At 42.7% G+C, this 20672-nt stretch overlaps 1 protein-coding gene across 5 annotated transcripts in view; it reads left to right on the top strand.

Annotated features, from left to right (window-relative positions):
* The window catches only part of AFAP1 (actin filament associated protein 1), a 190026-nt gene that overhangs the window by 112892 nt on the left and 56462 nt on the right, over positions 1–20672 (top strand). For all 5 annotated transcript variants that reach the window (XM_075992936.1, XM_075992935.1, XM_075992937.1 and 2 more), the window contains 4 exons: positions 882–1093; positions 4993–5172; positions 15021–15116; positions 18266–18347. In XM_075992936.1, the coding sequence (XP_075849051.1) occupies positions 882–1093; positions 4993–5172; positions 15021–15116; positions 18266–18347 (570 nt within the window). The remainder of the gene's footprint in view (positions 1–881; positions 1094–4992; positions 5173–15020; positions 15117–18265; positions 18348–20672) is intronic.

The following is a 20672-nucleotide window of genomic DNA, read 5'->3' on the forward strand; positions in this document are numbered from 1 at the left end:
CCTCCTGGTTTGTGGATGGGGAGAGAGCAAGATCTCTCTCTCTCCCTCTTCTTATAAGGCCCTATGGGATTAGGACCCCACCATTATGACTGTGTATACCCTAACTTACCTTCTAAAAGGCCTGTCTTCAAGCAGTTACATTGAGGTTAGAGTTTCAACATCTGGATTTTGGTGGGGGACGTGGTTCAGTCCATAGCATCCAGCTTTGGTGACTCAGGAAGGGTTTGCTGGAGGAAGTATAAGTCAAATCCTAAAAGATGAGAGCATTTACCAGGCAAAGGCAAGAGGGAGCGTGGGTGAACAGCAAGGGCAAAAATGTTGAGATAAGGGAGACTATGACATATTTGGGAAACTAAAAGAAACACCAGCATGGGTGTGAATGTGCTGCAGAATGAGGTGAATACCGCTGGAAAGGTAGGTGTAAATTGCTATGAAAGTTCCAAGCATGACCCAGAGGAGAGAGGTGGCCTTTAGTCACATCTTAAATGTTAGGAGAAGGATCTGCAGACTTGGAAGGACTCTGACATAGAGGTGTGGATGTGGCAGAGCAAAGGACCTCCATGGGCCACAGCAGAATGGCAGAATGCGACTCAGAATGAGGTAGTGAGGGCCCTCGGGAAGGGGGTGTCAGCAGCGCCGGGTCTGTGTAGTGTCTGGTCCGTATTGAACAGTCTAGAAAAGGTTTTTATAAACACGGAATTTTTAGTCACTTCAGTTTAGAACTTTTCATTGAGTTTTTACTGCCATGTCTTAGAATTATTTTTTTTCTTAAAGAGCAAAAGTCCCTTTCTCGTTGAATTACTCAGCTATTAAAAATATAATGATGTGACCTTGAGCAAACTTCAAGATAAGGTCCTTTTACCTTTGTTTATTTTTGACAGATTATGACTCAGATGCCATGAGTAGCTCTTATGAGTCATATGACGAAGAGGAGGAAGATGGAAAGGGGAAGAAAACTCGGCACCAGTGGCCCTCGGAGGAGGCCTCCATGGACCTGGTGAAGGACGCCAAGATCTGTGCCTTCCTGCTGCGGAAGAAGCGCTTCGGCCAGTGGACCAAGCTGCTCTGCGTCATCAAGGACAGCAAACTACTGGTAGAGCATTCCGAGTAGCCTGTGTTTTGTAAGACCGGTAGGGTTTTGTTGGAAATCTATAGTGATGGGATTTGTACCCAGTCAGTGTTAACATCAGCCACTCGGGGAAGGGGAGGCCCCAGCGAGGACCCGCGCTTGTGACAGTAGTGCGCTGGTATCCATCAAGAGCCATCCATGAGCACTGGCCGCGGCTTCGTCTTCACTGCTGTTGGTTTCCCAGCTCCAGAAGCAGCCGTCGCACAAAATCATTCCCATTCTGGGGCAGTGTCTGTGGTTTGTGTCAGTGGAAATGCACAATGTTTTAACTTGCCAGAAGTTGCAAGATGGATTTTCTCATTTGTAGTGAGTCAGTGAATTCCTCAAAGCCAGGTCATGGAAGTGGGACGGGCAGGCCTTCGGAGGTTTGGAGGGAGGGCGGCCAGGAAAGGAAATTCTTTTGGAAAGCTTGAGGCCAATTCTTTTTCTCAAATCTGAGAGTCAGAACAGGAAGATAAGTAAGTCAGAGAGAAGCAGGGACTGGGGAAAGCGACCTCTTTGCTTTAGGTATTACTCTAGGAGGAGGCTGCGTTAAGACCAAGGACCTTTGAGAATGGTGTGGCAACTCCTCCCACCTCCTCCCTCATCCCTCCCTCCTCCCTGCTGTTCCTTCCCCCTCCCTTCCTTTCTACCTTCTTTCTTCCTTCTCCTTCGTTCCTATAGAAACCATGGTTGATTATCGGAATTATGAAACTTAGAGTATGTTTTTGCCTTTTGTTTTTCCTTCAAAGTAACCTTGGGGGAGAAATTGTTCAAGATTATATCATTAAAACAGAAAACACAAGAATTTATGTTTCTGTATATCATTCTTTGGTGGAGTAAATAATACTTTTTCCACCCAAGTTTCATCTGTGAATTGTGGGAATCTTACTGTACTAGGCTCTTAGGATATTGTATATTTTTTAATTAATGTTTTTGTTCAGTCTTTTAAAAATGGTGAGAGAACATATTTTTTCCACATGTGTGGCCTGAATTTCTCCCAGATTTAGAATATGCCAAAAATGATGCCATGGGGAATTTTAAAGAATGGGGAAAAAGATTAATATGGTCCTTATTTATAATCTGACATAATGGCTACAAGATGTAGATTTATTATATAAATATTTTAAGAATACACAATCATCTCTTATCTGAAAGAGCAGTTCTAGAGAACAGTGAGGGAAGCCCTGCAGTGGAATGTGGGGTTCGCAGTTTGGGGTTCGGGTCCTGGTCTTCGTCGCCACCACTTGTCTTTCTCCCAGTCTGTGAGTTTTCTTCCCTCAAGTCTCCTAGCAGCTTTCCCTCCTTCAAAACCGGGATGATAACTCCTGCCATTTAGAGTAGTTGTAAATATTTAAGAAAAAATCAATAGAAAAGCAGAAGAAAGCACTGTTGTCTTCAATAAAACACAGAATCAGTGTTAGTTATTTTTATTATGAAGCTTTTTTCCTTTCAAAAATGACCTATGATCCAACGGTTCAGATGACCTCTAGACATAAAAAGACAACAGTAATAAAAGTGCTTTCCAAACTTAAACAGTGCAGAAAGCTATAAAGAGAAAACAAAAAGCCGTGTTTTTCCCCTAAATGTTCCCAGTCTGTCTTCCCATTAGTAGCTTGTTTGTATCTCCTGTCATAGCACTTGTTCCTTCTGTGCCCAGGTGGCTCTGGGGTGGATACTGTGATGCACCCAGACCCCTTCAGGACCATAGGACACAGTCCCGCACTTGCAGGAAGGGCTGCTGAGCCCACTCGGGGTTGTCTCCATTGAGGAGGGCCCTCGAGTCCAGGTCCGCTCCTGCCCCAGGGTTCCGCCTCTGGGTATGAAGTGCCAGGGTATGAAGGCCCAGACTCCTGGGGCAGCTCTGTCGGGGCCCTGGCGCTCAGAGCTCTCGAGGGGTCCCCGGGGCCACTTGAGCTGTGTTGTAGGTTCCTTCTTTGCATAGTCCCACTTCTCCCTCTCCCTCCTACTGGCGTTGTCGTAAGGCACACCTTAATGAATGGCCTGCATGCCATTCTCTGTCATAGAGCAGCTTCCTTGGGAATCCAGCCTGCTAGGACCTCCAGATTGCAGTTTGTCATTATTGCTGATAACAGAGCTACTTATTGTGAGGCATTTCACTTAAGGGAAAATATAAGCTATAAAATTCCCTTTCTGAAATGCCAAATGTTTGAGATGATGGATATGCTAATTACTGTCACCTCATCACTCTGTATTACGATATCAAAACATCACTATGTGCTCCATAAATATGTACAGTTATGTCATTTTTAAAAAGTTTAAACAATTAAAAATTTTAAAACTTCCTTTTCTGATTCCTTCCACTGTACCGTTTCCCTTTTACCTTTTTTTTGCATGTATTCAAAATGCAAAAAATCTGGTAAATGGTAAACATTCACAACAATCTGAGGTTATTTGGTTTTGATGTAATTTTTTTCTTCCTTTTTAGCCAGGGCAACCATCAGCTGAATTTTTTAAAAAAGGAGGTGATGTATTCCTTATCTGTGTCATTTGAGAGTCATGGATTCAGAACTATCAAACAGGAAAGGACTCTAGAAGTCATTTCTAAAAATAAGTCTCCATTCATTCCTTCATCAGTAAATGGTTCAGAGTCAGGAATGCAGGCTGTGCACTGTGCAGTGTTGGGCAAGAGTCCTGCGGCCACCACTCCATGGGTTCTTAGCTTTGGGCAAGTTATTAATATTAGTACTTAACCAGCTGTGCCTTAGGGCTGCCACAGTCTGCAAGTCTACAGAATGGACAACTTTGATGATTAAGGGAGAAGCATGAAATGCCTCCTGATGTCAACACTCAGCACTTGGTAGCAGATATGTTATTACTAATAATTTAATGTAACAATAAAATAATAACAGTAACAGCAAAACATACTTTATGAAATGAGGAAATGGGCTCAGAAAGCTTAAAAAGCTTCCTGGGACCTGCAATAAATTGGTAACAGGGCTAGAAACCCCAATGTCTGACTTCTGACTGTGTCTTTCCATTAATACTTCTGGCCCTAAGTAATACAGTTAAACAAAAAGGGGTGGGGAAACCTTTGGGCAAAGATTTGATTCTAAGTTTTACAGACAGACATTAAGCAAGGGTGATACAAACTAAATGTCAGTTTTAACCCTACCAATTGAAATCTTTAGAGCGGATGATAGTTGTGTAAGTGGAGCAACATGAGTTTTGGATCCCCTAGTCACCTAGAAAGCAGACCTTTGCAGACATTTTTATACAATTTGTATTGATATTTATGGTCTTAATAAAATAACTTATCTGTTTTTCAGAAAGGGGATAGAGATATGATAGGCAGATATCACACAATGTAGATTATAAAGTTTCTGAATTATTATGTTGTCTCTCCACATTAGAGCTATGTAGTTGTAACAGAACTACAAATACATTTTATATATTAGTCATATAAGTATATTTCATATACTTCTATTTATAAATAATATCCACAGTCCATTTTTCCACAGATCACAGCCATTAACAGCCTTTTTGTATCTCCTTCTAGAACTTGTTCCTCTTATGCTCAGGTAGCTTCGGGGTGGGTATTGTGATGTGCCCGAATGTTCCATCAGAGTAGGGACTTTCTGCTTCTTGCTGAATCATGTCATAGATGTTCAGTAACTTCTGCTGAGTTCACGAATAAGTGTTACCTTCCCATACTTGGAGGCAAAGCATCAGGATGAAGGAGTGTTTTGCGTGTGTGAAACTTGTCAGTCTGGAGATCCGTTTCCCAGTTGCTGATATCTCCACTCTCTGATCAGACCTGCAGATGTCTTGCCAATATTCACATTTTCATTTTGCTGGAGTTTTATCAGTGTTTCTGTTTGAACTTTCTCATAATATACATTGATTTGTTGTGTTGAATGCAGTGCTATAAAAGTTCCAAGGACCAGCAGCCTCAGATGGAACTGCCTCTCCAAGGCTGTAACATTACATATATTCCGAAAGACAGCAAAAAGAAGAAGCACGAGTTGAAAATTACCCAGCAAGGCACAGACCCACTTGTTCTTGCAGTCCAGAGCAAGGAGCAGGCTGAACAGTGGCTGAAGGTAGGTTGTCTGTTACATTTCTGAGCCATTTTTAATTCCAAACCTCTTTCTGGGATCTAATTTTAATTTGTAATTGTTTAAGCATAGGCAGAACGGTTAACCTGAATAGTTTTGTCTTTCATAGCTGAATATTCTGATTACTTTGAGGCAAATCAGAAACCCATTTCACTTTAACTCTTATGTCTATAGATTTGCCTATTCTCAACATTTCATGTAAATGGATTCCTATAAGGCGTGGCCTTTCATGGCTGGCTTCTTTCACTTAGCATTATGTTGTCAAGGTTCATCCATGTTGGAGCAGGTGTCTAGACTTCTTTCCTTTCTATTGCTTTTCTGTGTCATATGTAAGAACACCATTGCTAAACTGAGGTCCTGAAGATTTACACCTGTGTTTTCTGAGTGATTTACAGACTTAGGTCTTAAATGTAGGTTTATCATCCATTTTGATTTATGTTTTGCTATGTTTTGCATATAGTGTGAAATAGGGGTCCAGTTTCATTCTTTTTCATGTGGGTTTCCATTTGTCCCCATAGAAGTCGCTTGATTCTTAGCATAGTGCTTTCCTCTCTCAGGGAGCATTTTCATTTGCCTCTGCCACATGTTTGGAGGTGTCAGCTCTCCAGAGTCAGGGTTTGAGATGATCAGAGCCACCCAGGGGTTTACTTGAAGTCAGCCTGCAGTCCATTCAAGAGAAGGTTTATGTGTATTTTATTTTACTCTTAAATCGAAGTTGCATTCCTCTGGGGTCCGCATCCTGATTGTGGGTGGGACCACATCCTTGGCACGCCCTGGACTCCAGCTTTCCATCCCTCCCGCCGCAGAGTGGTCAGAGATACTGCTCGCCCTCAGCTGCCTCCTCCGGGGTGGCAGAGGCCATGTCAGCCCCCAGGCTACCTCTCTGGATTTCTGGCTTCTTTTGGGTCTTGGCCCAGCAATCCCTCTCTATCACAGTAGCTTCTTCATGCTTTAGGGAAGATGCTTTTCATATTTTATCTTGCTTTTCTAATTGTCTTCATTACGAAAATTGGTCCAAACCATCTGTTCCATCATTGCCTGCTGGCACCTGTTATGAAAAGCGTCGTAAGGAGGTGGGAAAACTTGGCAAACATTTTTGTAGCAGTGCTTCTTACAACATGCAGGTATTCATGAAGTATTCACTAAAATTCTCATTTCCTGCTTGTCCCCGGGAAATTAGAAAGGCCAGACTCCACGATGATAGCCATAATTGCCGTCATTGTGTCTGTCAGCTGCTCAGAACACATCGATGTTGTCGTTTTTATTTTGTTGGGAGTGGCTGCGGCTTTCCTCGTATTTGTATCGTATGGGAGTTGAGGAGAGAGGTTTCTTCCTCTGAGTGATCCTCCTGGAAATCCTGTGGTCAGGAATTTCTGCTGTTGAGTTTATATCCTTCCTGACACAGAACTTCACTACGTTACATGTCAGCCCTGCTGTTCCAGTATCACCGAAGCCCTTAAAGTGTACAAAGGACTTTCCCGCCATCATTGTCTTGTAGTCCCCAAAACAGGCACCTGAGAAAGGTGTTATCATTAGCAGTTTCACTTGACAGTGAAGAGACCGAGTCTCAGGTAAGTGAAGTGATGCCAGCTGTGATCAGCACGTGACAGAGCTGGGGTCCAAGTCAGGTTTCTCTGGCTTCGTGTCTCATTCTTGTTGTGTTGGGCCGTCTGACAGTTTGCCGTTTTCTTCGCTTTTCATTCCTCATGCCTGTGATTGCTGTGCCACCACTTCCATAAGGAGGGAACAACAGTTTGGAAACTTTAACAGTTTGGAAATAGTTTGGAAACAAGTGAACAGCTTTATGATTCTGTTTTCTTCACCTGGTCTTACTCTTTTGGTTACTGCACCCATCCTGCATTCTGTGCTTTACTCTGCAACCTCTACTTCCTTCTTTTTTCCTCTGTATTTTGTGTGTCCTAAAGCATAGTGCCATGCTTGCTGGCACTGGTCCGCTGTGAAGTCATCTGGAGTGCCACTGGGAAATGGCATGGAGCTGACAGTGCAGCTGACAAATGCACCATTAAAAACAAACTTTTTCAAGATGTGAGATGCTGATGGAGTGAAATAATCTTGGGTCTTGTTTCACCAGATGTGAGATACTTATAGATCAGAGGCATTTGGCTAATTATAGAACGCTGACTCCATTTATGAATGGAAGTTAATTACAATAATTTTTTTTAGCATTCGCTGATGATAAATATCTTTTAATAAATAAATAAATAAATAAATAAATAAGTAAAACAGGGTAAATAATCTTTTTCTCAAGATTTTAAAGTGATGAATTAGTTTATTTAATGCTTGTGTTGTTATTTCCGTTACATGTGACAGTACAAGAACCTAAGAAGTCTTGATTAGAAATGATAGTCAGACTACAAAACTAGTTTCAGTCAGTCGGTTATAGAATTTTAATTATTTTAGGCTAGCAGAGACCTGAGTTGGTCTAGTTTAGCTTCTCCAGATACTGTCATTAAATTTGCTGCCTTTTGGAATCACCTGGAGATTTAAAAACCATAGATTCCTCATAATTCAGGTTCATTCCAGACCTAAGAATCTTTTTTCTTTTTACTTTATATCTTTTTAAGATCTAAAATGCTACAGATGGAACTGAGATATGCCTCCCCTGTTTAATTCTGTCTGCCTTCTCAAAGGTAACTTTTATCTGAATTTGGTCTTTATCACTGTCTGGTTATGCTTTTTAAGAAATGTCTTCACTTATATATGTACGTAGCTGTGAATGATAAATAATATTTTTCCATGTTTTACAATTTCCATGTAAATGGCTTCAAACTCTGTGTATCCTGTGGGTGTTTTTTTTTTTTTTTCCACTCAGAACTGTTACATCCGTGCTCCTGCTGACAGCCCCTTAGGGTGTTCACACCCTCTCCTTCCACAGGCTGTGTTGCCATGAGCGTCGTGTCCCTTGTCTCACATGTGTCCCTTGGTCTCATGCTTGTGGCTTCTCTGGGATGGGTACCTTGGATACCTGACATCGGAATTGCCAGGTTTAGGAGGTGCACATCTTCAGCATCACTAGATTTTGTCAGATTGTTTTCTGCAATTCCACCAGCAGTGCAGGAGAGCGGTCTTCTTTTGTATGTCTCCTTTCAGAGTTTCTATGTACATGTGCACGGAAATTCCTCTCACCTGTCCATAGAAAAGGTGCAGCATTCTGTACCTGGTTTTCTTTACCCAAGCAAAGTATCTTGGAGATCTTAGCAATTTAGAGAACAGAGCGCCTTCTCTCTTTTTTTAAATAGTATATAGCATTTCATTGTATAAATAGACCATACTTGAAAAAGTCTGTCTCCCATTCATAGACATTGGGTTATTTTCAATCTTTTGATATGACAAACAATTTTGTATTATTAATAAATAACCCTATGCATATATCATTTCATACTTGTGTTGGTCTGTAGGCTAAACTCCCAGAAAGAGTAACTGTTTGTGTGAAGGCTATAAGCATTCATACAAACATGATGCATGTTTGTACATGCATGATACAAAGCATGATACATAGCCAAATCTGTCTTCATAGGCAGTCATGGTTTTCAGCAGTTCACTGTGAGGTATGTAGCTGAAGTTTTATTGGTTTCTGTCTTTCTTGGTGTTTGTTGAGCTCCTTGGTTCTGTGGGTTGGTGCCTTTCCTTACTTTTGGAATGTTTTTGGCCATTTTCTCTTCAAACACTTTTTCTGCCTCAATTTTTTTTCTCTCCTCTCCTTTCAAAATTCCATTTGTAGATATGTTAGGTTCTTTTTTTATTTTCCTGTGGATTTCTTGATACTCGTTTGTTTTCCATCACTCTTTTGTTGTGTTTCAGCTTGGTCAAAGGCTTTTAGTTTACTGTCCTCGGGTTTACTGATCCTTCTGTTTTGTGCCCTGGTGTGTTGTGTTCAACTGATGCATTCTTCTTTCCTGACATCCTGCTTTCCGTTTGTGGCCTGCCTGCCCCCTGCATGCAGGCCACATGCAGGGGCCTCCCTCCCTCCCTCCCTCCCTTCTATCTCTCTTTCTCTTTATAGTTCCCATCTCTCTGCTGAACTTCCCCGTCTCTTCATGTTGTCCACCTTTTTTATGAACTATTTTAGCATTTCTATCATACCTATTTTGGCATCTCTGATAATTCCAGTATCTGGCCCATCTCTGGGACTGCTTCTGCTGAATGTGTCTCAGGAGTTTATATTATGATCTGTACATTTTGTGTGAAGGAGCAGTGGAGACTGAAGTGAGCTGTATTCCCTCCAGAAAAGGTGTGTGGCCGCCCTACCGAGCTGCTCCTGGGTGGCTTGTGTGCGTCTCATCTGTGGTTGAGGAGAGTCTGCACTTTGCTGTAGCTTCACTTTGATTCACTTCACTTCTGCTGTCAGAAGGGTTGAAGTGCTGCATCAGGAACTTCCCATCAGCTTGGCTTGTGTTCTGAGACCTGTAGTGAAAACCTAGAGGTCTCTATTGTGTACTGCAGATGCGTGACCAGCTTTCTGAATCAGCTTCTTGTTTTGTTTCTGGTTTTGGCCTAACAGCCGGCTTTTGGCTTGCTGAGGTGGTCTCTGTGTTCTGCAGTCTTGCCTCTGGCTTTTTGTGCCTTAGGTGAAAGCTCTCTGCCCTGTGCTCTGTCTCTAGCTGTTGAAGGTTGAGTGCCTGGTACTCTGGGAAGCCTGGCCCTTCCTTGGGAAGGCTTTGTGCCGCCCTCTGCCTTCACCTGCAGAGCAGTGACCTTGCAGTTGGGAGAAGTACTGTGCCTCTCAAGGGAACCCCTCTGAACTCTGTTTCCTTGGTTCCAGCTTCTTTGCTGTGCCTACATACTCGATAAAGCCCCAGGAGAAGGATTGATGAGTGTAGACTCCTTCTGTCCAGGTTGAATTGTTTTAAATTGTTTTAGTTTTTTTTTTTTTTTTTTTTGAGACAGGGTCTCACTCTGTCACCCAGGCTAAAGGATAGCAGTGAGATATTAGCTTGCTGCAACCTGGAACTCCTTAGCTTAAGTGATCCTCCTGCCTCAGCCTCCTGAGTAGCTGGGTTTACAGGTGCACACTACCATGCCTAGCTAATTTTTTAAATTTTTGTAGAGATAGGGTGTCACTATGTTTCCTAGATTGGTCTCAATCTCCTGGCCTCAAGTAGACCTCCCACCTTGGCCTCCCAAATGTAGATCGCAGTCTTTAACTGTCATGTTTAACTCTTCTTTTTTACATCAAAATGACTTAGAACTTTGTAATGATAGTTTTGTGTGAAATAAGTCAATGTTATCATTGTAGCTTTTAATTTTACCTCAGATAGGCCACAACATTATGATTGAAGTGCTTTTTTTTTAATGAAAGAGCTACTATCATAAAAGGAGCAATCCCCACTTAGCTAGAAGGAGTATGTTAGGATGAGAGAAAAGTGAGTGAAGAGTCTGGAAATCTAGGATATGTTCCTGGAATACATTTAACTCATGATATTTTGGGTCAACAAACTCTTTCCCATTTATGTATTAAATGAAAATAATAATTACCAGAATTAACAAAGAGGTAGAATAAAAAATGATATAAATATACCCCAAAAACTATAATAAATAGGTAATATATAAATTGTATTATTCATAATGCTAATTTTAGGATTCTTATAAAAGCTTTAACAACTCTCTCATAAGAATTGTTTTGTAAAACAAATGCCAATTCTTTTATTAATATGAACTGCTATTATCCCACATTATTTAAGTCTTTTATTTGTAAAAGTTATATTAATAAAAGCCTTTTATTAATATAAACTGGTATTACCCCACATTGTTTAAAACTGATGATCCAGACTTTCGATATTTTGAAACATAGCGTTAGTGTAACAATTAAAAATCTTTTAATGAAATCACATATATACCCTTTGTCAAGTATGAAAAACATGAGGGCTGTGTTTAACCAGTGCATGACTTTGCACATACTTCTTCAAGAATTGCTGCCAAATTTGTTTCTCCTTTCTGCCTGCAACTTCCATTACCAGCAGCTCTTGCCAAAATTAACTGATTCTGTGTGTGTGTGTGTGTGTGTGCACGCACAAATGTTGAAAACATGAGCTGTTGCGTAGGGGTCAAACAGAAGACGAGAGCCACGGTTCCCAGAAATGGAGTGGTTAGGTTTCCTGAAAAAATGTGCAGAGATTGTGTTTCTCGAGTTGAGGGCTCAAGTTAAAAGCAAACAAAACTACCGCAAAACACATAACAATTTGTGTTTTAGAAGATTTGTAATTCCGAATTTGGATCTAGTTTTCTTAAATACATACTGAAACTCTCATACAACATGACTCTATAGAAAGGTATTGTTATAAACCCTCATTTGTAGCTATTGAAAGGATTTGAGTGATAAGCCTTTTATTTATGACTCCTGAAGTAACTCTGCAGGTACAATTTGGCAATAAATAGAGACAGTGTAGAAAGGCAGTTTTATGAAAATAGCGTGATCTCTGCAACTGGTTGAAAAAAGTCCATGGAAATAAAGACGGTTCATGCTAATTGATCTTTTTACCAATGCCTTTCTTCATACCCTGGACATAACTACTGTTTAGTCTAGGGGAGCGTAAACAATCTCATGATGCCATGAGGAGCCCCCGCCCTGCCCCAGGTTGGTGTGGAGTTCCGGGCTGGTCTGGTGTGTGCCCATCTTCCTAAGCACTGTTGGAAACACTGTTACTCTCCAGGAGGAATTTGAGTTCTAGCTGGGAGAAAAATTAATAATGAAGAAGAAGAGTGTATAGTTTGTCTGTGTGCAGTGTTCTGAGCATTCAGATGGCATGGCTGGTAATCAGGAAAAGCTTCTCAAACAGGCGACTGTGTGAGTTAGCGCTGACGGCTAGACAGCACGTCTGACCGCTGGACGCTCGGCCTGGAGAGAGAGGGCGCCCGCGAGCCGAGGGCAGTGTGTGAGGGCGGGAGCTGGAGGTTTGAATGTGTATGTGCCAGGTGGCTTTTATTTTTAACAAACACTTTCCCCCGCTACTGAGGATTTCAGAAGTCAGTGCTGAGGACCGGGAAACTTTGTCCTGAGGGTCTTCTTATTTTAATGATGGCCTATTTTCTTTCCTTTTGTTTCTCCTTCACTCACTTGTTTTCCCTCATAGAAAATCTCAAATCCAATTTATTTTTTTATTCTCTCATTCTTTTTCCTTCTTTAATCAGACTTTTTTCTTGTCACTGGTGTAAGCAAGGCGTAGCCCCTCTGTCCTCAGGAGCACAGCTGGGAAGACACAACCCGTGTGAGTGCTGTGACAGTTGGACCCGAGGCCCTCTGTGGGCGTGTGCGCGCTGTGTCCACCACACGGGGGCCACAGGGCTTCCTGGACACGGGCCAGGCTGGATCTGAAGGACATGCCCATTTTGCAGCCTCCTCCGGGAGGCACCACTCACACAGCCCTCCCACACCCCCGCTGCCTGCGGGGATAATTGCAGTAATACCGCCAAAGTACTTTGTTTGTTCTTCCCCCACTAACAAAAAACGAAAAGGAGAAAGAAGAAAACTATATTTTGAATAAAAAGCTTTTGTCAGCAATCATAGGATTGTCCAGGCTGTTTTTTGGAGTAAAATGAGGAACTTCTCAAGTTCAGCTTTGTTTTTATAACTGAAAGACATTTTCATTTATTTAACACTATAATCATGGGAAAAGAGTTTAAGTTTACTAATACCTGTTATGGGAGAAGTATTGGGCTGGATACTTAACATTTGTTTTATCATTTCATTTCCACTGTGACCCCCTTAGGTGTTCTTTTGTGCATGTCGTTGATGAGGAAAGTGAAGCTCAGAGACTAAACTGCTCAGCTGCACATATGGAGCAAGTGATAGAACTGGGGTTTAAACCCAGGTCTGTTTCCACAAAAGCTTAGGAGGTTTCCATTTTATTAACACTCTTTCCCTAGAGAGAAGACAAAGTCTTGTCCTCAAACCAAGTAAAAATTTGGTTTGTCAATAGAAGCCTTAATAATCACATTGGGGCAGGAGAGGGAATAAAGATAGAAAAACAATGGTGAAATTAGCACGAAGGTGAGAGAAGTGAGGAGAGATCCGATAAGATTAGAGGGACTGAGCTGAGCCGTTGCCTTTGGTTCTGCTTCCGCAGCTCGGAATTAGTAAGGAGAAAACATTGCCCCAAGCTCTCTGGCTTTCTTCTTTCATTTTCTTTTTTTCTTATTTAGTGGACATCAGCTGAGCAATAAAATGGCTGGAAACATGATCCTGGTCTTTTGTCAGTCATTGGCTCTAATCCCAGTGCCAGTGCAAGCCAAATGAATTTGGATATGTCTGTTGAGGTCAAATTGCAAAATTGCTACACGGATATCTAGAACTTTGGCATTTCCTTTTTGCCCAGAAGGAGCTTGGGCTTAACTCAAATTGCATCTTAGATCCAAAAAAGAATTGAAGACATTTTGAAAAACATGCCTGCTAACTTTTCAGTTACAATACAGGCACTGAACCTTTGTCTGTCTCATTTGCTGCCTATTCACAGTGACCAGAGCCATGCCTGGACATTATATGAACTCTGGAATGATTGGGGAAATGAGTGGGTGACTGTGTGCAGGGGATGGCCTGGAAGGCAACTTGTGCCCAGAATCATGACCTACAGGCTGACGAGCGCCCCTAAGTCTAGCCTGGAATCGTTTTCTGAGCTCTTAACATAAGCTGTAAGGTGCTCACAGTAATAATGGTATTAGCAATGATGGCAGCAACTGTGGTTTGATTGTACATATCCATCCACCTGCTTCTCCACTGTCTTACTCTGAATAGACTTCACTGCCCAGTTGCCAGGAACAGAAATCCTAGAGTCACCTTGGAGTTGTCTCTTTTCCCTCAGCCGGAGTCTAGTTCCTCAGCAAAGCTGGCACTCCTCCCTCCAGGTGCCCCGATTCCTCTCCCGTACCTGCCTTCATTGCAGCAGCTCCAGCCCATGTTGCATCTGAACAGCTATAGCAACGATGGCCTCTGACTCATTTCCCTGCGCTTTCTTATCTGCTCCAGTGTAGCTCTTCCCACAACAAGTAGTGTTTTCTGCAGCCTTCTCGTAATTGAGTGCTTGTGTTTTAGGCTCTGTCTCAGGCATTTTGCCTTCTTCAGAAGACAGGTGCTGTGGCATCTGCCCTGTTCAGAAGGGAAATTAAAGTACCGGCTGTTGGTTTGCCCAAGGTGACAGCCAAGGTTACACCCATGCAGGAGGCCCTGTGCCCTTGTTCTTGAGTCCTGCTTCTCTCCGTGAAGTGCCCTTGGGGGGTCTTTCCCCTTGAGCCTGAAGGCACCATGTGATCTGCCTCCAGCCAGCTGCCCCCGCCTCATCTCCTGCCTCTTTCTCCCCTGCCCTCCTGCTGCATGACACTCTGGTTTCCTCACACACTTCACACCCACCACAGGGCCTTTGCACCAGCTGTTCTCTTGCCTAGAACCCTTTTCCGCCAGCTCTTCACATGGCTAGACCCTTAAATGTCATTACAGTCAGGCCCCCCAGGGCTCCTGATCTAAGTAGCCACCCACCATTTCGTTATAGCACCATCTTTTATTCTTTGTAGCACTTACTGCTGTCTTACATTCCCGTATGTTTTTGGTGATACCTAAATGACATGGATTGAAACTATGTGAGAAAGAACCTCAAATGTATTGTTCATCTATGTTAGTTCCAGCATTGGGTGGACATTTGGTGAATAAGTGAGAGAGTAAGTGAACAAAGGAACACCAGGCATCCTGGAACTGAAGCCAGGTGCCTTTGATCCCACGCATTTCCCTGCCACACCATATGCCTGTATCTGTGCACCTTTTGGGAGCCCTAGTTTAAGTATCTTTGCCTTTGGGCACACTCAAAAAATGTCTGTGCTTTGCATAGGTGATCAAAGAAGCCTACAGCGGCTGTAGTGGACCCGTGGATTCAGAATGCCCTCCTCCGCCGAGCTCCCCAGTGCACAAGGCAGAACTAGAGAAGGTAAGGGCATTGTGCTTTCTGGGAATAGTAACCTTGCAGTTGATTTAGGTCTCCCTCAAAGTTTTAATAGCATTCTCTGAGAATTTCAGCACTTCCAGGTGGAAAAGAAAAAAATGCAATTCTGCTTCCCATCCATTTTAACTTCTGAGTTTGTACTAAGCTTAAGTAAGTCATTTCAAAGACTGCATAGTTAATTATTTCCAGCTATGGATGAAGAAATGGATTAAAAGTGTGAAGGGCCTGTTCAAAGTCACATAGCTATTAAATGGCAAGGTTGATATCTGAATGCAAGTCTGTCTACTTCTGGGATACAGCAGGTGCTTCATAAATGTACCTTCCCAAAGGCCTATTCCTAACAGGCCAGGAGACACCCCCTGCCCCCTCTGCAGTGTACTCATTTTGCTTATAGGAAGGCAGAGGAAGAGCACAGTGGTTGGGGGTGGCCTGTCATCTGTAAACCCCTTCTTGCCAGAAATGTGCAGAACCCATCACTGTTGGGAATGCCCCACTCTGATTGTACTTTATCTGTCTACATGTGACTGATGCCATTTCCTTGGAGACCCCTGGCTTCCTGCCATGAGATCTTCTGCCAGTAGCTTGTGTCCCAGCAGCTTTCTGAGTTGCCTGCTTTTACCGCCTGCCCACGAACAGACAGATTGTTTTTTGTCTGTCCTTGTATTAGTCAGGGTTCTCCGGAGGAAAAGAGTCGATGAGATGTGTATCTGTGTAGAAAGAGATCTATTATGGGGGTTGGCTCACGTGGTGATGGAGGGTGCAAGTCCCAAATCTGCAGCATGTGCCGGCAGGCAGAGCCCTGGAGGAGCTGACGGTGCACGTGAGGTCTGAGGGCAGTCTGCTGGAGCATCCCCTCTTATGTGGGGAGGCCTGTGCTTTTGTTCTACTCAGGCCTGCAACTGATTGGATGAGGCCCACCCACTCTAGGGAGGGCAGTGAACTCAGAGTTCACTGATTTAAATGTTAATCTCATCCGGAAACACCCTCCTAGTTGACACATAATAGTAACCATCACAGTCCCCATCTTGATATTGTGATAGAACAGCCCTTCCTTTCCTAACTATAAAACCAATACCTGCTCCACTGTGGAAAATTTAGAAAGCTCAGAGAAATGTAAATAGATAGAAAAAGTCACTTACAGGTCCACCACATGGAGGAGGCAGCTCCTTTTAACGGTCTCTGAATTTCTAACCACTTTTTTTTGTATCCTTCATAATCATGTGAGTCAATTCCTTATAATAGATTTCTTTCTCCATACACACATCCCGTAAGTTTCTGTTCCTCTGGAGAATGCTGACAACGCAAGGATAGACAGAAAGGTATCGGTTCACTGGCAGGGGGATAAAAGGAACAGCTTTTACAGTTTGGGTAAGCTTATGCATAAAATTTCTTTTTTTTTTTTTTTTTTTTTTTTGAGACAGAGTCTCGCTTTGTTGCCCAGGCTAGAGTGAGTGCCGTGGCGTCAGCCTAGCTCACAGCAACCTCAAACTCCTGGGCTCCAGTGATCCTTCTGCCTCAGCCTCCCGAGTAGCTGGGACTACAGGCATGCGCCACCATGCCCGGCTAATTTTTTTATATATATATCAGTTGGCCAATTAATTTCTTTCTATTTTTATAGTAGAGACGGGGTCTCGCTCAGGCTGGTTTTGAACTCCTGACCTTGAGCAATCCGCCCGCCTCGGCCTCCCAAGAGCTAGGATTACAGGCGTGAGCCACAGCGCCCGGCCTGCATAAAATTTCTTATACTGCTTTCTGTCACTTACCTTTATATTATTGGTAATTTCCAGGTTTTAAAAAACCCATAATAAGCAATAAGCATTTTTATCAGCTTACTATCAAATTTGTATGACTTTACTATCACTCATAAATATTCCCTCCCCTGAATTAGGCTGTTTTGTTTTGTTTTGTTTTTTTTTCGTTTTTAGGCCATATCAGTAAAATAGCACTTGACATCTTTTGCATAAATCTTTACTGCTTTTGTATCTGTTACCTGAGAGTAGACTCCTGGAAGCTGAATTACTAGACCAAAGGATAAGAAGTTTTTTATTTTTTAAGATTTTGATTCATGTCGCTAATTAAATTGCTTTCCCAAAAGGTTGGTCCAGTTTTGTTTCCCATCATGGTGCCTCCAAATTCCTCTTTCACACACTCACATCAGAATTGGCGATTGTCTTTTGCTTCTCTTTGATTTCCGAGGTGGTACTGTTAGTGCCTGGCCAGGCCTGCTGCCCTATATCCCATGGATGCTTCCTGGCATGAAAGCCAGGATAGTGCTGGCTCTAGGCCATCAGACTACTGCAACTTGGCTTCCCAGCAGTTGGTACTAACTCTTTCCTACAGGTCTTGCTGGATTGCAGACACCTGCCTGCCATCCTTGGCCAACATTGCCTGGTCCTCGTGTTCTAAGTTAAACATGCATGTTCCTTTTCGCCCTGGGGATCATTCATGTGTTTCATCTGAGTCCAGCTGGCCAGTGTCTGAGGCACTGGGGCATAATTGGAGGGTCTGAGGAGGGCATATGGAGGCCGTTTCCCCACTGTGACCCCACAGGTCCTTGGGCAGGAATGGGAGTAGTCTAGTTGTAAATGCTGTGTCTCACTCAGATCCTAACGTGGAATCCTAATTATGTTCATTAAACCCAGATATTGGGACTAAAATAATGACAAGTGTTCTCTCCCCCTTGAGGGTTTTGGTATTGTCCTTGTATGTTCTGAGTGTTTCTATTACAAGCAAATACATGACGCCCAACTATTGGTGAATGGCCAGAAGAAATTAAACAGATGATGGGATTTTTATTTCTGCAGGATAATATACGTGGTGGGGGGATATGTTTTGTAATCTTAATATTTTTCAAACTTATTTATAAGAAAAGGTGATTTGAATGAAATAGGCATGGTACAGTATGTATGTTAGTATAATATAACCTCCGTGAGTTTTTCTTTGTATTTTTGGATGTTTCTAAAGCTTTCGTAGCAACCTAACCAGCTAGTCTTTGTTACATGTACGCCCTGACTACTGGATTGTTGTAAATTTGGTCCACACTTTCTTTCCCTTTGAGATAACTTTTAACTTTTACACAGCTCTTGGCCAGTGTGGCCATTATAAGAATAACTTAACCCTTTCTGTCCCTACAGAAACTGTCTTCAGAGAGACCCAGCTCAGATGGGGAGGGTGTTATAGAAAACGGAATTACTATGTGTAATGGAAAAGAACAAGGTGAGTTCTGCATGTGCCAAAAATATATAAACTAAAAAAAAAAAAGTTACAGCCAGATCTGTAAAGTCTGATTATGTGAAAATGTCCTGGGTGACCCAAGTGTGTGGAAGTCGTCCTGATAGATGACACTGATAGGAATGCGGAATGCGGGAAAATCTTTTGGTTAACATCAGCCTGTGAATCTTCCTTTTCCATCCTGCCCAACCTCAGCCCAGGTGGTTTCCTATTGTCTTTATATGTGCCCTGCAGGTATTTCACACCTATGACTCAGACAGGTAATTTCCTCACTTGATTTATCGCTGACAGCTGGCATCTGGCTTAGAGACCTGACTTCCAGTGAAAAGAGCTCTGGGTAATGAGACAGGAACCCACATTCCCCTTTGAACTCTGCCTTTGCTCAGCCATGTGATCTTGACCAAATTTTCCATTTTCCCTCTTGATGAGCTTCTGTTTCCCCATCTTTAAAATGAGGAGGCCAGAGTTGCAAATTTCTGAAGTCTTACCTTCTTTCTTTTCTCTCGTGTCTCTGCTCTCTCCTCTCCCCTCTCTCCTCCCCTCTCCTCCCCTCTCCTCCCCTCTCCTCCCCTCTCCTCCCCTCCCCTCCCCTCCCCTCCCCTCCCCTCCCCTCCCCTCCCCTCCCCTCCCCTCCCCTCTCCTCTCCTCTCCTCTCCTCTCCTCTCCTCTCCTCTCCTCTCCTCTCCTCTCCTCTCCTCTCCTCTCCTCTCCTCTCCTCTCCTCTCCTCGAGACTGGGCCTTGCTCTGTCACCTGGGCTAGAGTACAGTGGCATCATCACGGCTCACTACAACCTCAAACTCCTGGGCTTCAGCAGTCCTCATGCCATAGCCTCCTGAGTAGCTGGGACTACAGGCATGTGCCACCATGCCCGGCTAATTTTTTATTTATTTTTATTTTTTGTAGAGATGAGGTTTTGCTATTGCCCAGGCTAGTCTCAAACTCCTAGGCTCAAGCATCCTCCTGCATTGGCCTCCCAAAGTGCTAGGATTACAGGCGTGAGCCACCACATCAGCCAGAAGTGTTTTCTAAGATTTTCTGAAAATGTCTTTCTTTTACCTACATTTAACATGTTTAAAAATTGTGATAAAATATATATAATATAAAATTTACCATATTAACCATTTTAAGTATCAGTTCAGTGTATTAGTATTATTATAATACATTTATACTGTTGTGCTATTGTCACCACCATCATCTCCAGAGCTCTTTTCATTTTGCAAAACTGAAGTTCTGTCCTCATGAGACAGTAACTCCTCAACCCCTCCCCCAGCGCCTGGTACCCACATTCTACTTCCTGTATCTATGGCTCTGACAACCCTAAATACTTCACAGGAGCAATCCTACAGGATATGTTCCTTTGTGACTGGCTAATTTCACTTAGCATAATGTCCTCAAGATTCATCCATGCTGTAGGTGCTGCTCAGTTAATACCAGTTTGCTGGTGAGTATATGTGGTGCTTGTTTTTCCATTCTTGGGATACTTCACTTAGTAGTATGGGTTCCAGCTCTAACCAGGAAAACATAAGATGTGCTATAGCACCATTGTTTATTAGAGCTGAATAGTACTCCATGGTATACATATACCACATTTTATTAATCCATTCTTGAATTGATGGGCACTTGGGCTGTTTCCACAGCCTTGCAATTATGAATTGTGCTGCTATAAACATTCTAGTGCAAGTGTCTTTTTGTAGAGTGTCATTGGATCTTTTGGGTAGATGCCCAGTAATGGGATTGCTGGATCAAATGGTAGATTCACTTGTATCACTTTAAGGTATCTCCATATTGCTTTCCACAGAGGTTGAACTAGTTTGCAGTCCCACCAGCAGTGTAGGAGTGTTCCTCTCTCTCCGCATCCACGCCAGCATTTGTTATTTGGAGACTTTTTGATAAAGGCCATTCTCACTGGAGTTAAGTGATATCTCATTGTGGTTTTGATTTGAATTTCCCTGATGATTAGAGATGTTGACCATTTTTTCATGTTTGTTGGCCATTCTTCTGTCTTCTTTAGAAAAGTTTCTGTTCAAGTCCTTTGCCCACTTTTTAATGGGGTTATTTGATTTTTTCTTGCTGATTTTCGTGAGTTCTAAGTATATTCTAGTTATCAGTCCCTTATCAGATGCGTAGGATGCAAAAATTTTCTCCCATTCTGTAGGTTGTCTGTTTACTTTCATGACTATTTCTTTGGCTGTGCAGAAGCTTTTTAGTTTGATCATGTCCCATTTATTTATTTTTGTTGCTCCTCTGATTGCCTTTGGGACTTCTTCATAAACTCTTTGCCTAGGCCAAATGTCTAGGAGAGTGTTTCC

Source organism: Microcebus murinus, chromosome 16 (assembly GCF_040939455.1).
Source record: "Microcebus murinus isolate Inina chromosome 16, M.murinus_Inina_mat1.0, whole genome shotgun sequence".
Lineage (NCBI taxonomy): Eukaryota > Metazoa > Chordata > Mammalia > Primates > Cheirogaleidae > Microcebus > Microcebus murinus.